General features: G+C 47.0%; 1 protein-coding gene across 5 annotated transcripts in view; it reads right to left on the bottom strand.

Annotated features, from left to right (window-relative positions):
• Nucleotides 1-13,439, bottom strand: part of LOC122619618 (band 4.1-like protein 4A) — a 58,523-nt gene that overhangs the window by 16,518 nt on the left and 28,566 nt on the right. For all 5 annotated transcript variants that reach the window (XM_043796653.1, XM_043796654.1, XM_043796655.1 and 2 more), the window contains exons 3-8: nt 4,838-4,942; nt 4,390-4,514; nt 2,864-2,961; nt 2,509-2,717; nt 1,424-1,576; nt 172-344 (exon numbers count right to left, since the gene is read on the bottom strand). In XM_043796653.1, coding sequence (XP_043652588.1) covers nt 172-344; nt 1,424-1,576; nt 2,509-2,717; nt 2,864-2,961; nt 4,390-4,514; nt 4,838-4,942 — 863 coding nt within the window. The remainder of the gene's footprint in view (nt 1-171; nt 345-1,423; nt 1,577-2,508; nt 2,718-2,863; nt 2,962-4,389; nt 4,515-4,837; nt 4,943-13,439) is intronic.

Below are 13,439 nucleotides of genomic sequence, written 5' to 3'. Positions count from 1 at the left end.
GGGTTTGGCCAATAAATTAGGCAACGGTGCACTTTTTGTTTTGGCTCAACAACTCCATCTGATGGGCGGAGCACACACGACTGCACCCACAGGAACTTCCTGGAGAGTTCCCAGTACTGCCCAGTACTCCCTAGTATTTGTGGCCACTTGGATGATTGGATGGTTACTCACCTGTGCCTGAAGCGCGATCCCAGCTGGAACAAATCGGCGGCATGCGACTGCGAGCTGGGCAGAGGAGCCACTCGCACCTGCCTGAAGAAGGCATGGTGCTCCACGCAGCAGCGCCACAAGTGCTTGCAGGCCGACTTGCGAGGCGTCTCGAATCCGTAGGTGCTCAGCTCGTTCTGCGGGAAGAAACGGGAACGGAGTCGCAATCGCAATCGCAATAGCAGAGGTGTGATAAGCACAAGAGTCGAGTCACGATGGGAACTGCGAACTGGGAACAGGGAACTGGAAACTCGACTGGGACATGGACATGCCGACAAAGAGGCGGAGTGACTGAATGAATGCCCCTGTCGGGTTCGCGCCCTCCCATTTCCCATTCCAAACTCTAAAGTGCTGGCCAAAAAAACACAAAAAAAAGGAAAAAAAAGAAGCTGGGAAGGAAAAGGGAAAAATCAAGGCGAAGGAAAGGAAAATGCTTAAGTTTCCGCCTTTTGTGCGCGTCAACTGGCTGGGAAACTTTTTTGATTATCAAAGCGTTAACACCCGAAAGTGTGCAACTTTCGGCAGCTCCAGCCATTTGGCGTCCTCTATCTGCTATCTGCTACCAAGGCTACCATCTTCCAGCTACCAGCTACCAGCTACTTGTTGTCTAACGAGTCCTCCTCCGCTTTTGGCTCCTGGCGCCACTTGATGCCGCTGACAGCCAAAAGTTGTCGCCATAAGGAGCACATAGAAAAATTGGCGACACTGCAAAACGGGAATAAGAAATTGAAAGCACGCGAAGGGAGCTGCGGACTAACGGATACCCTGTTGACTATGAAGGAGGATCTGTACCTAGGAAACTTGAGTACCCAAATATGACTTCATTAATGAGTATTGATTGAGCCGATATTATTTAAATACAATTCAGATATGAGTATTGGTTTATATATCTACATTCCTCCCCCAAAACCCTCTCAACTGCCAGATACTTCCTACTCGACTTTGTCGCAGGTCTACGTCTCCTACCCTTTAGTGCCAACTTTCGAGCATTCACTCGCGGAACGAACTGCAAATTGTAAAAGGCACTTGTCGGCGAACAAATTTATGGCTGGGATGGGCTAGGAATCGGAATTGGGGACACTCATCCACATCGTCACAGTGGCCATGTGGCCATTGTCGTTTCGGGTGCCCAGCTAGCTAACAGTTAACAGTTTACAGTTTACAGTTTCGAGTTTCCAGTTGCGTTGCGTTGCGTTGGGTGCGTGGGGGAATTTACATTTTTATCGCTTATCCTGAGCATAAAGTAGCGTCCTTTATAATAAACTTTGGCAATGCGCGGCCAATAGTAATGAGCCACCGTCGTCTTGTTGCGCAGCACGACAATCCCGCTTGGAGTCAGGCCCAGGAAGTACTCCACGCTGTCCTCGCCCTGCGGGAAAAGGGGAAAAGTGTTGGGAAAAAGTGGAGAAAATGAGAAGCTGAGATACTGAGATACTGGGAAACTGAGAAAGCTGAGAAACTTTCGCATGCGAAGGCGGGCGCAAAAGTTTCCTTTCGGCCATTGCCAAAAAATGTGTTAACAAGAGGAAAGTTTTCGCCCATTAGCAGCAGGCGGCATTTTTATGGATACCTCGTTCTTATAATGCCGCCCAACCAACCAACCAACCAAAAAAAGAAGGCGAAATAAATGTAATTTCGGCTGTTAATTAAATTAAAAAGGAAAAGGAACCAGAGAGCGGCAAAACATATAAAAGACGGCGGCCTGGCGCCGCGATAGTCAATGATTTGTGTCTATAAACAAACACAAGGGCGGCGACGAGTGCGCGAGAAGGGGGTGGATATAGGCTTTATTGTGGCACATACCATACCATATGAAGTACAAGGGTTCGGGATGCCCGACTCCACGCATGTATACAAACACAGCTGGTGATTTATTGAGGTTTGATATCAAAGTAAAGGGCAATAAAAAATGCAAATGAAGTGCCAACTTACGCAGCACAAAAGCGTAGACACACGAGACTCGCCTTTTCGGGGGTAATCATTTCCCCTCCCCTTTCCCAATTGGGGGTGGGTGGGGGATTGGGGACCCCACAGAAATGTGAGCAAATGATTTATAATATTTGCCCCGAAATGAAATTAAACTTTGCATTTCCCTCTGACCCCTTTTATGCGGCTGGTTGAACGTCGAATGCCGTCTGCCGTCTGCCATCTGCGGTTTCAGAGAACTTCGGGTCATGTGAGGGAACTATCCATATCCACATAGGTCCTACATGCCACCCCCCATTTCAGCATTCAGCATTCAGCATTAAGCATTTCAGCCGATTTGGTTTGACACATGAGCAGCATCAGCACATTACTCACCAGAACGGGATGCAAATCCACGCCGTACATGTCGTGCCATTTGACTTTGTCCAGATAGTTGAGCTCCGCACTGGAGGGCGACATTCCCTTGAGCTGCTGGTGGAGCTCGGAGACGCGGGTTTCCAGCTCGTTGCTCTGGTTGGGCAGCAGCCGGAACTCGGACACGTAGCCCTTCGAATGGCGCCGCTGATCGTAGTCACCAAGTTCAGCTGGGGATGTGTAGATAACTCTGATTAGTGGATGCAAAGTAAGCTTTAAGTACGAGTTAAAGTCAAGGATATACTCGAGTCAAAGGAAATACTAAGAACCTAAGAATCAATTGGCATTTGCAAAGGGAAGGTGTTCCATTACTTACACTGCACCACAAAGGCTCCCAGCTCGGCGGCCAGCTCAAAGGCCACGGGCAGTCGTCCCTGCAGAACATCCTGTTTGACTTGCAGGAAAAGTTGATACCTGCAAGTGACAAATTTCATTAGCCAACATGGCAGCACAAAATGCCAAAAACCCTGAATCCGAAAACCCAAAATCCCGAAAACAAGCACCAGAAGCAGTTAACAAGTGGGCAAACAGAAGTCTGGGCATAAAATTAGTTGATCCCCCCGAATGCTTGTCCAAAACAAACATACGGCCGATTTGTTGACTTTGGGGCGTAACAGGGAAATCATCGAAATCATGGAAATCATGGAAATTATGAAAACGAAACAAATACTCGTAAACGACAGACGGCAGGCGGTAGGCCGGCATCATATTTCACAATTATTTGCTAAAATCAAGCGCAGTTCGAGCTTCAAGCTGCCTGTTTGCCTTAATCCTCCGTGTCCTGTGTGGCCTGTGTGTCCAGTGTGTCCTGTGTGTCCTGCCTGCCTGGAAATCAACTCATCGTTTGGAATTTTCAACTTTGTGCCGACCAAAGTCAATTGCCGTTTATTGTGCGCCGCAGACTTTGTATAGCTAAAATAACACGATATTCTTTGGCCCTAGTGCACTTCCAATAATGCAGCGGCAATTGCACTGCCACGCCCCCTCATGCCGCTGATGGCTGGCCGCCCCTTTTCCACTTGGCCAGAAGTGCATTTCGATGCATTTATATGCGCTAATATTAGCAGTCGATTCTGTCGATTCAGTGGATTGAGTGGATTCCGCGGCAGTTGGCCGGGATTTTGATGATGTTTGGCCAATGGTTTTGCCGTCGCCCTGCGAATGATTATGGCCAACGTGTCGTCGTATGGAGAGCAAATATTTGCACACACCAAATGCTTGATAAATGCAGCAATCGCCCCAGGATAACCAGACACCAGGACATCAGGACACCGGGACATCAGGACATCGGGACACCAGGACACCCGCACACCCGATGATGTGGCGATGAAAACCATTGCCACGGTCACATTTCCACATTTCCAGCATTTCCCCCGGCCATTTTCCTCGACATTCGCGACATTTGGCGTTTTCCCTTCGGCCCGCTGGCCTTTTCCACTGGCGTTATTTTAATTTATTTCGCTTGATGTGCGCGCATAAATGCATTAATTGCTCGATGCATTATCCATTAGCTGAGTTCACAGCATTCAGCTTTCGGTTTTCAGTTTTCAGTTTCAGTTTGCAGGCCGTGCATCTCAATTCGCTTCATTTGTTCATTTGTTGTTTATTGCATTATAATTATGCGTCTGTGTGCCTCAATTAACAAATTAAATTTGCCAAATTCAATTTACCGAATTTATGGCACACCAAAGATGGGATGGCACAAATTAAGTGCTTAAATTGTTAATGTCTGTCCGTATTTAATATTTTTAAATGCCACCAGAACTGATAACAATCTGAATCTGACCCTTAAGTGTTTGTGGCTTAGTTTAGTGAGAAGGGCTTAGGATTGGATTGCCTCACCTGGTTATTTCCTCCAGCAGCTTGCAGGGATCGGCGGCGTAGAACTTCACGCCGAAGTACAAGTCATAGGGATCCGACTTGGGTTTGAGTTGCCGGGAGATGCGCGACGCAGGATCGAGCCAGTGCTGTGGGGAAATGCAAATGGCAAATGGGGGGTAAGTTCAGGGGCGCAACCAGGTGGTCGTATGTGTGTGTGAATGTCAATGAAGGACACCAGCGGTGGCAGGACGAACGAAAGCGAAAATATCTAGCCAGCGCCGCAGGCAAAGGACTCTCAACTCAAAGAGTTGCCATAGTCTGGTTTGCTGGGGCTTTTTGTTTTCGTTTTTCATCGCGCCTCAATGAATTTCAAGGAAAAGGAAAATGAATTTCCAAAACCAATATGTGTGCCCAGCGGAAGCGGTCTGCTTCACTGTTTTTTCCATTTTGGATCTTGGCTTCCACTTACCGTCTGATTCTCGTCGTCTATGTAGCGTATGCCGAAGTATGAGGTCTCGATTAAATTGAGCCTGGCGAAGACGACATCCAGCAGAGCTTGGCCCGGCAAATCATCCTGAAAATAGACAAGAAAATTGCTGTTAAAACAGAGCAGAGCAGAGCAGAGCAGAGCAGAGAGTCCTGGGGATAAACAGGAGGGATAAACGGCAGGAAAGGCAGAGAGACGGAGTGGTAAAGGCAAACACTGGAAACACTGGCAAACTGTTGAGCCATTGAATGGCCACAGACACGGCCCTCCTTTTGCTTTTCCTTTTCCCTTTCCATTTTCCCCCTCGTCCTGCGCCCATTTTCCATCCAGTTGGCCAAGTCCTGCGCCGACAAAAGTGAAAACTTCCCAGTGACAATTATTCAATTGGAAAATTGCTGCCTTTTTTTCTGTGTGTGCCTCTGTGCCGGCGAGAAAATAAATGTGGAAATAGCAAAATGGCCCCTTCTTTCTCTCGACCAAACAATTTATGGCAAATCGAAGGCGGCCAAAGTCGGGCAATCAACAATTTTTGCTGTTGGTTTAATTTAATTTGTTACAGCTTTAAAATGCCAATTCCTCCCCGCCCGTCCGTCCGTCCGTCCGTCTGTCTAGTGGCAATAATAAATTGAGTTTACTCTCTGGGGAGATCTCGGAATCGAAAGCGGATTCACCCCGAAAAAGGTGGCCACCAGCAGCAGCCGCAGCTGCAGGAACGCAGGAACGCAGGAACCGCAAAAAGCACCCAAACTATGGCCGTGGGGTGTGCTTTTGTTAACCGCAAAGGCAGCTGCCACGCCCCCTGTTTACCGCCGCCCCCCGCGGCAGCTGATGCTCCTCCTCGATTGTCTGCAGTGTGTCTCATGTGCTACTCATTTTTTTTTTGTTTTTTTGCTTTTTTGCTTCTCTGCTTTTTTGCTTTTCGCCAACTGACCAGCAGACAGTGACTTTTGCCTTTTGTTGTTTGTTCGACCCGCTGCCATGTTTTATTTATGGTATTTCTGCCTGGTCGAAGGATCCCTTTGGGGCATCCGCATCCACATACACATACACAGCCACATCTACAGCCTCAGCCACATCCACAGCCATGTCCTTGTGAACATCCATATCCTGCACACGGCATTTCCCTTCGCATGCATATTGGCCTGCTTTATTGTTGTTGCGTAATAAACTTAATGGCTGGCAAGTGTGAACACACTGGGATTCCGGGAGTGGGAACTCGGTGTAACTGCCAGTTGGCTCGCAACTTCGAGCTGAACTCGTTTTGAATTTATGGTAAACATTCTGCTGACCTCGGACTTGGAGTCCGAAATCGAGCTGCTTAACTCGCCGTCTGGGAATTGTAAATGCCAAAAGATGGAGTCGAAGTTTGGGTTGTGTCTTGCAAATGATATTTGATACACATTGTTGGGAAATGTTTGCCACATGTCCAGTTACTTATATATGTAATACTAATGGCAAACTGTACAATACCCTATTCCAATCTCGTTTAAACAGTGAACTTGATATGCCTAAATACATATCTATAGTGCGCCAGATCTGCCCAATAACCATTTACTTCTGAACATACCCAAAACAAACCGAGATCCCAGTGGATAGGAGCCATAATCTCCGCATGAGAGCTCATTCCGCATCAAAAAGCCGAGCTGAGTTGATTTTTGCATGAGCTCCGTGCCGCAGGACGAGAATGCAAGTGTGTGAGTGTGCGAGTGTGTGAGTGTGCACGGTGCCAGGACTCGTGTGCGTGTGTGTCGAAAACTAATTGCATTTGTGCCGACTGCATTAGATGACAGTCGTTAACAGGACGAAGTGACACAGTGACAGCGACAGTGACAGTGAAGTGACATCGGCAGTGGCAGAGCGAACGTGATGCTGCAGCTGGGCAGGACATCAAATTTCTACTCTGGTCCTGCAGCTCAAATTGCATTACAAATACGTGGAGTGAACGTGGGCAAGGACATTAAGACAATGGTCTGTGAAATTTCCTACACAAGTCGAGTCCTTATTGTTGTCATCCTTCCACCGAAAGCTCTTGTTCCAGCTGCCGCTCCTCCGACTCCTCCGACTCTTCCGACTCCTCTGAGTTTGCTGTCAATGCTTTTACCATAAAACACAAAACACGAGAAGAAGAGTGCATTTTAAAAATGCATAAGAAACATGAGCGTTCATCATATTGTCGGTTGCCGTTTACTCACCGAGAGAAGGAGCTAATAATGCATGTGCACGTAAATGGAATTCCAAATGAGGCAAAAGCGAGTGAAATAACATTCCTTAAAGTGTGCCGCAAGCAAGTGAGGCGTCTCTATCGATCTGGGATTCTTATTGGATTCCGTACCTTGCAGGAATCCCAACCAGCCCCCAATTGGAAACCAGCCTAATGAACTAGTCGTTCAGCGCCTAAGTTATGGCCAGAAATCAACGTATACAAGTAAGGACCGCAATTAATCACATGGGTTTTGCCGGAAAAACTTGTGCAAACAAGAGTGTTTTGGGTCCCAAAAGGTTTTCCACGTTCAGGCGTTCAGACAAACGTTTCTGGGGGCGGAAACATTGGCGCCCCAACTCCAGCGCCAATTTCCACACAACTCACTCACTGACAGAGTTCAATAAATTAGATTTTCCCCCGGACCAGTGACGTAGATGATGTCTGGGGCATCAAAGGATGAAGGCTGTGGATGATCCTGATGCTGACATCGCAGCAAAGGCAACTCGAGGACGGAAAAACAAAATAGGAAAAATAGAAAAAATTAAGAAGACGCCGGATGTGCCTGGCGATGATTATGTTGATGCTAATGATGATTAGGTCTTTGGCTAAAATGTCTTAATCAAATTATGCTTACTTTGATGTTGCTGGAAGGACCTACGCCTGCCTCCAGTCTCCTGCCCCGGAGCCAAAGGACATCGAATCCTGGCCAAGTACACTTAATGAGCTTACATTTTTCGCCATCCCCCGCCGACTGACTACCGACTGCTGGCTCTCAACCTCGATTGCTGCTTTTCTTGTCAGCTGACGGCAACACCAGAGCACAGAGCACAGAGCTCAGAGCAGAAAGGAGCAAGTTTTTGCCATGCAACTTAATTAGAGAACGCCAAGTGGTAAAGCGGAAAATATAGCACACATGTCTGGCCACCAGCCAGCCCTAAACAACCCCCCCTATTTCCACCCCCCCGGGGGACACTTTTCGGGCGAAAAAAGAAGCGAAAATCCCAGCACCGCGTTCCGGCTAAAACGTAATCAGCGTCTTGGCAAACTTTAACGACGTGACTAACCCAGTTTCGGCCTTTTGCGTGTGCGGAAATGCGCCGGGCTTTAATATAATTAGCACGTGTTTTATGCTTTCGAAAAGATGAGCTCCCCAGACACACGTGCTTGTCAAAACTGCTTGAAACTAACTTGACTTCATGAATAGTCAAGCTGGGTCGCAAGTGTTTCACAGTTCCAATAAATACGAGTGTGCGAATTTATAGATGGCTTAATTATTAACTTTAAAGTCTGAACGCATTGCTGGTGCAATTTCATCCAGCCCAGTCGGATTACAGCGCATTTCCTCCTAAGCTCATTTGCTGCCATTTAAACTGCAAGGCGGCTAACAAGAAACGCCAGCTTATTGCCCTTGCAGGAGCACATAAAAACAAAGCTGCCTGAAATGGAAAATAAGAAGTGAGTCAGGTCAGAGCTGCGGGAACTGAACTGATGCTCCACTCGGCATCTGCCCCCAAAAGGTTCTGCGTTGCACGGGTCGTATACTTAATGCCCATGCCATGTGAGCTGTGTCTGTGTGCGTCTCAGCCTCGCCAATTGCATTGTGCGTATAATTGCGATGCTTGGCTTAAACGAGCGCTGACCTCTGACAACAAAAAATGCACACAACTCTGGGTTGGAAAAAAAGCGAGAAGCGAAAAATGAAAACAAATGCAAAAAACAGATGCAGAGAGCTGCATTCGTTTGTGTTTATAACGGCATTATGAGTCTTAAGCTCAGGGCTCTGAAATAAGAGGAGTGGAAATAAAAGCCAGAAAGAGCAAACAAACGGGGCTAAAACAGAGTGAGTCGCACAGAGCAATGTCACAGACAAAACGGCGACAAAATGAAAGAAAAGCAATGGCAGCAACATCGTGTCGTCGTTATGCACAAAAACCAGGCAGCCTTTCCAAATGCTAAAGCAGATTTATGTCTGCTCCACGCCCCTCCGCTTCTTCCCCCTCCCTTCTTCCCCCCTTCTGGGGAACCCCCTTTTGGGGCACGGGATCGGATCCACCCTGCTCATCCCATATTGGCGCATCTTCACCTAACTGAAAAACACATTCAACAAACGAGATTTGCGTAATTCCTGCAGCTCAGCGCCGAAGAGAAGGTTCCTCGACTCGACTCGTCTCGGTTTTTCTTTTTCTTTTATTTTTTTTTTACTTTTTTGTTGTTTGCCGGCTGCTTGTTCTTCGCAATGTTTGTTGTCAGTGGGTTTGGTGTTGTTGTTGTCGCAGTGGATGCTGCCTTTTGAGATTCCTGTACCGTGTGTGATGGCCATACCCTGCACCAGGTGGGCACAACGTTGACTCGGCCACAGCACTCAGCTTGGTCATACAAATGCGTTGTAAAGGAGTTCTTGTATAAGCAGCAAAGAATGAGTTATGGGTGCATGCAACTAATTCTTCAACCAATTAAGCAGATCACACCAAGTTCAAATAGAAAACCTATGTTTTGAAAGATGGCATGCATAGAGTGAGTGACCTTCTAGGGTATCTGTTAGTCGGCGGTCTGAGCCAAAGCTGACAGCTCCTTGTTCCGCCGATGCTGGCAGCTCAGAGACGTCGCTGTCTGTTTACGAGAGTTTTATTTCGCATGCCACGCCAAACGGCAAACGACGAACGGCAAACGGCAACTGCATGCGGCACAAAGCCTGACAATGCTAGATGCGGATGGCTGCGACTCTGCTCAGCCTCTGACTTTGGCTCTGACTTTGGACTCAGGTTCAACATCCAACGACCAGCAACCTACATCGCACATTCAGCATCAGTTCCAGCTACAGCTCCAGCTTTGGCCTCGGATTTAGCCGTGGAATCGGCTTGGCTTGGCTTGGCTGGCAGTTTTGGCCCTAGCTGCGATATGAGTTGTGGGTACTGGTACATCATCGTCATCGTCATCGTCACATAGCGGCACTTCCATTTCTGTTTTTCCACCGTTTTTCCTGACATTTTTTGCGGCATGTTCGGGCTGTTTTTTCTGGGTTGCAACCAGTGCCTTATGTTTTTTTCCGTTTTTCTGTTGGTCTGTCGACGGCTGTCGCATCTTTCCGGCACATATTTTTTTTGGGGAATTCTCTTTGAGCCTGACTCCCTTTGCAGTGCTAATCCAAGCTCTGGGCCATGCTATCGATGCATCTGGGCGTTCTGCATCCGCCAAGTGAAATACCCGGTGAAATACTGCACGTGCAACTATTCAGATGCTCAGAGGCTCAGATGTTCAGATGTTCGGATGCTCGGATGTTCAAACTGTTCAACTTGTCTCGCGCTTTTCCGCTTTTCCGGCGAGAGCTACGACTTCCGCCGCAGAGGCATCACTTGCATTTTCCGCTATCGCAATCGCACGACGTCTGTGCAAATGCTGGATATCATTGTTTGCCTCGCAAATATTTCTGCGCTTATCCAAGCAATGGATGTCTCTGTGTGCACTTCAACAAATCTTTCTAGAAATCTGCAGAAACATAAATGGTTTTTCACTATTTAAGATTTACAAGTTAGTTCCAGCATTGGTTCCATATGTAATTGTATAATTGCTTCGCAAGGTTGGTTACCCAACATATCTCTTCACTTTTTTTATAGCCTTGCCTGGGGTTTTCTTTTTTTTCCAGGTGTACAAGTCTGCGCTCACCTTGAATTTCTTTGGCGCTTTGTTCGCTAACCCATTCAAACGCTTGGCAAACAAACGGCGAAGCCAACTGACAGCGACACAGGGCGCAAAGAAGCTGGAGATTCGGTGTTCCAGGGCTTCAGGGCTGCCAGGGGTTCAAGGGGTTCCCGGGAATTGGACGTCGGATGGCGGATGGCGGATGGCGGACGTCGGACCACCAGGTGAGTGAGTTATCTGATGGCCGTCAAGCCGGACCGCCTGCCATCCCCCATCCCCCATCCCCCATCCACCATCCAGTGTCCACCACCCACCAGACTGAGACTGCTGGCCACCCGCTGATGTCTGTCCGTTGTGTATTTGCGTTTAAAGTTTTTTTGATTGAATTGTTGCAAATTGTTTGCAAATCTATTTCGCCGGTCTCCCTCCGGCTTGAATTCAGCCTCAGTCTCAACCGATTGAACAATTGCTTTTTGTCTTTTTGAAAGCGGAACGGTGCTGGGACTGGGGGGGGGCGGGGGACCTTGTGGCCACGCAGATACTCGCATTCAGATATTCAGATATAGCCGCAAAGTCTCGACTTGACACTAAGTTATGGTTCTGACAGCTGCGAAAGGCAACGAGCGGCCAGTTTTGGTCTGGCTTTCGGGTTTTCGAGTTTTCAATTTTTTGTTTGCCGTTTTGCGTTTCTTTCAAGGGGCTCTTTGTTAATCCTATTATCCAACCGAAGCGCAACTTCAGCAACAGATAAAGTAATTACCCCGGCTGCCCCGAAAAGTGCCAAAAAGAAAAGCAAAAGGGCAACGCCGGAAAACTGTTTCGCTGAGCTGGCAGAAAGGTAAGACACTCGGTGCTTTTGGGCCTAACCTTTTGCCTCTTATTAATTACGTCATTTAATGCGCCTGAAAGCGGGAGCAATGTGGATTTTGAATTTCGCTTATGATTTCTCCACAGAGCTTGTATCTTTTGCAGCTCGAAGAAAAAGTCATTTACTTCTGTGCTTTAAAACATAATCCATTAGTTCGGAGTATCTCAGTCGTTATTAAGCATTTGCCATGGAAATGCAGCCATTTTCATTCCCACTTCATGGGTCAAATCAATGGCCTGGCCTTGCCAAATGGCCCAAATTACCGTCTATAGCTGCTAACCTGGCCGAAGTTGTTAAGTTTAAGCACACACAGATACTGGGATAGCCAGTTGGCCAGTTAGCCAGATAGCCAGCTGCATGGATACAGGTGTGGGTGCTGAAATCTAGACGCCGGCATTTATTTAGCCATTAAACACGCTTCATGGGCTTTGCTTATTTTCATTTTCATTTTCATTATCAATTTGAGCGAGCTCTGTCCGGTTTTCGCTGCGGAACGGAAAGCGGCGGGGACTGTAAAAAAGCTTTTAACTTAATTATGTTGGCCATAAACTGCAGGTCTACTCGTATTTCGGCCAGATATAGCAATGACGCGGGCAGCGGACTCTAATTAAATGTCGCTCGGGGGCCTGGCCAACTTCTGGCCCAGCTCTGGAGTTTGGCACTACAGTTTAGGCCCCATATTTAGGATACCATATACGTATGTGTATGGTAATTTCGAATTGCTGGCTTCGAGTGTTTGCTTGCGAGTGAAGCACTCGAACTAACCATTTTCCATTTCGGCCTGTCATTGTGGCCGGTGTGAAGTGAACTGAACTGAACTAAACTGAGTTGAGCTGAACGGAACTGGAGTGAAGTGAATGATTTACATAAATTCTCCAATGGCACCCTGTATTGACAGAATCAAGCGCTGGACAAACAATGCCCACACACTCCTCCACGGCCGCCACGGACGGCTTAACCGTTAAGAAATAATTATATAACCTTATCCAGCAATAACAAGCTTATGCCGTTTTGGCCGCCCCAAGTGCCAAGAAGTGCGGCAAAGTGCCGCGAAGTGCCGCTCTGCTTGGGAGCACTCGAGAAGTCTGTGCGACTTGGCCAAATGTCATTAGCATGGTAAGCGTGATAAATGGCCCGCAGACTCACGGATTTCTGGTCTATATACTGGTCTATATACATACATACATATGTATATGCGCACGTAGAGTTCCCAGTCTGGGCATGAAGTCGTCAAAATCATTTGTCACAGTTTTGCCAGCCTTTAAGTGACTGGGCACCGGGGTCTCTGGGCCAGAGGTTTTGTCTCGATTCCGGCGGGTTCAACTCCATTTCTCAGACTTTTGGCTCGGCAACTTTAAGATCTCTTGGAATTTGTGTCAGGCTTTAGCGAGGGATTTTCAGGGAATATTTTGCGGAACAATAAGCTTGGTATTTATGGTTTCTTGATTTGAAATCCACTTGGTTTTCTAGTGCTCACTAATAGTTTACATTTTCATATACTCCAATTGCGTTTCGTTTATATGGGAAGCTCAACTCACAGTCGTATGGTATAATTAGAGCTATTAAATAATTACTTCACATAACATTAACATTCATGCATTTATGTAACATTTTAAGCTTTTATTGCTATTTAAAAGACTGTAATTTGTTTTACATTTTATTGTTTTACATATGATTTTTAATGTTGTTATGGTTACGGCTTAGTGCAGCTTTTGATTAGTATTTTTTATATTATACCTTATTAACTTATGCACTACACGCAACAAATTAAACATTTGGTAAGTCTCCTTGTAATTCAGCCAAATTTATTTAAAGCGAACTTCATTCATGACATTGTGCTCGCTTATTTGGGGGTGTATCCATACGACTTTGTT

Source organism: Drosophila teissieri, chromosome 3R (genome assembly GCF_016746235.2).
Source record: "Drosophila teissieri strain GT53w chromosome 3R, Prin_Dtei_1.1, whole genome shotgun sequence".
NCBI lineage: Eukaryota > Metazoa > Arthropoda > Insecta > Diptera > Drosophilidae > Drosophila > Drosophila teissieri.
Note: the sequence above shows the minus strand (reverse complement) of the source record. Positions and strands in the feature narration are given on the sequence as shown.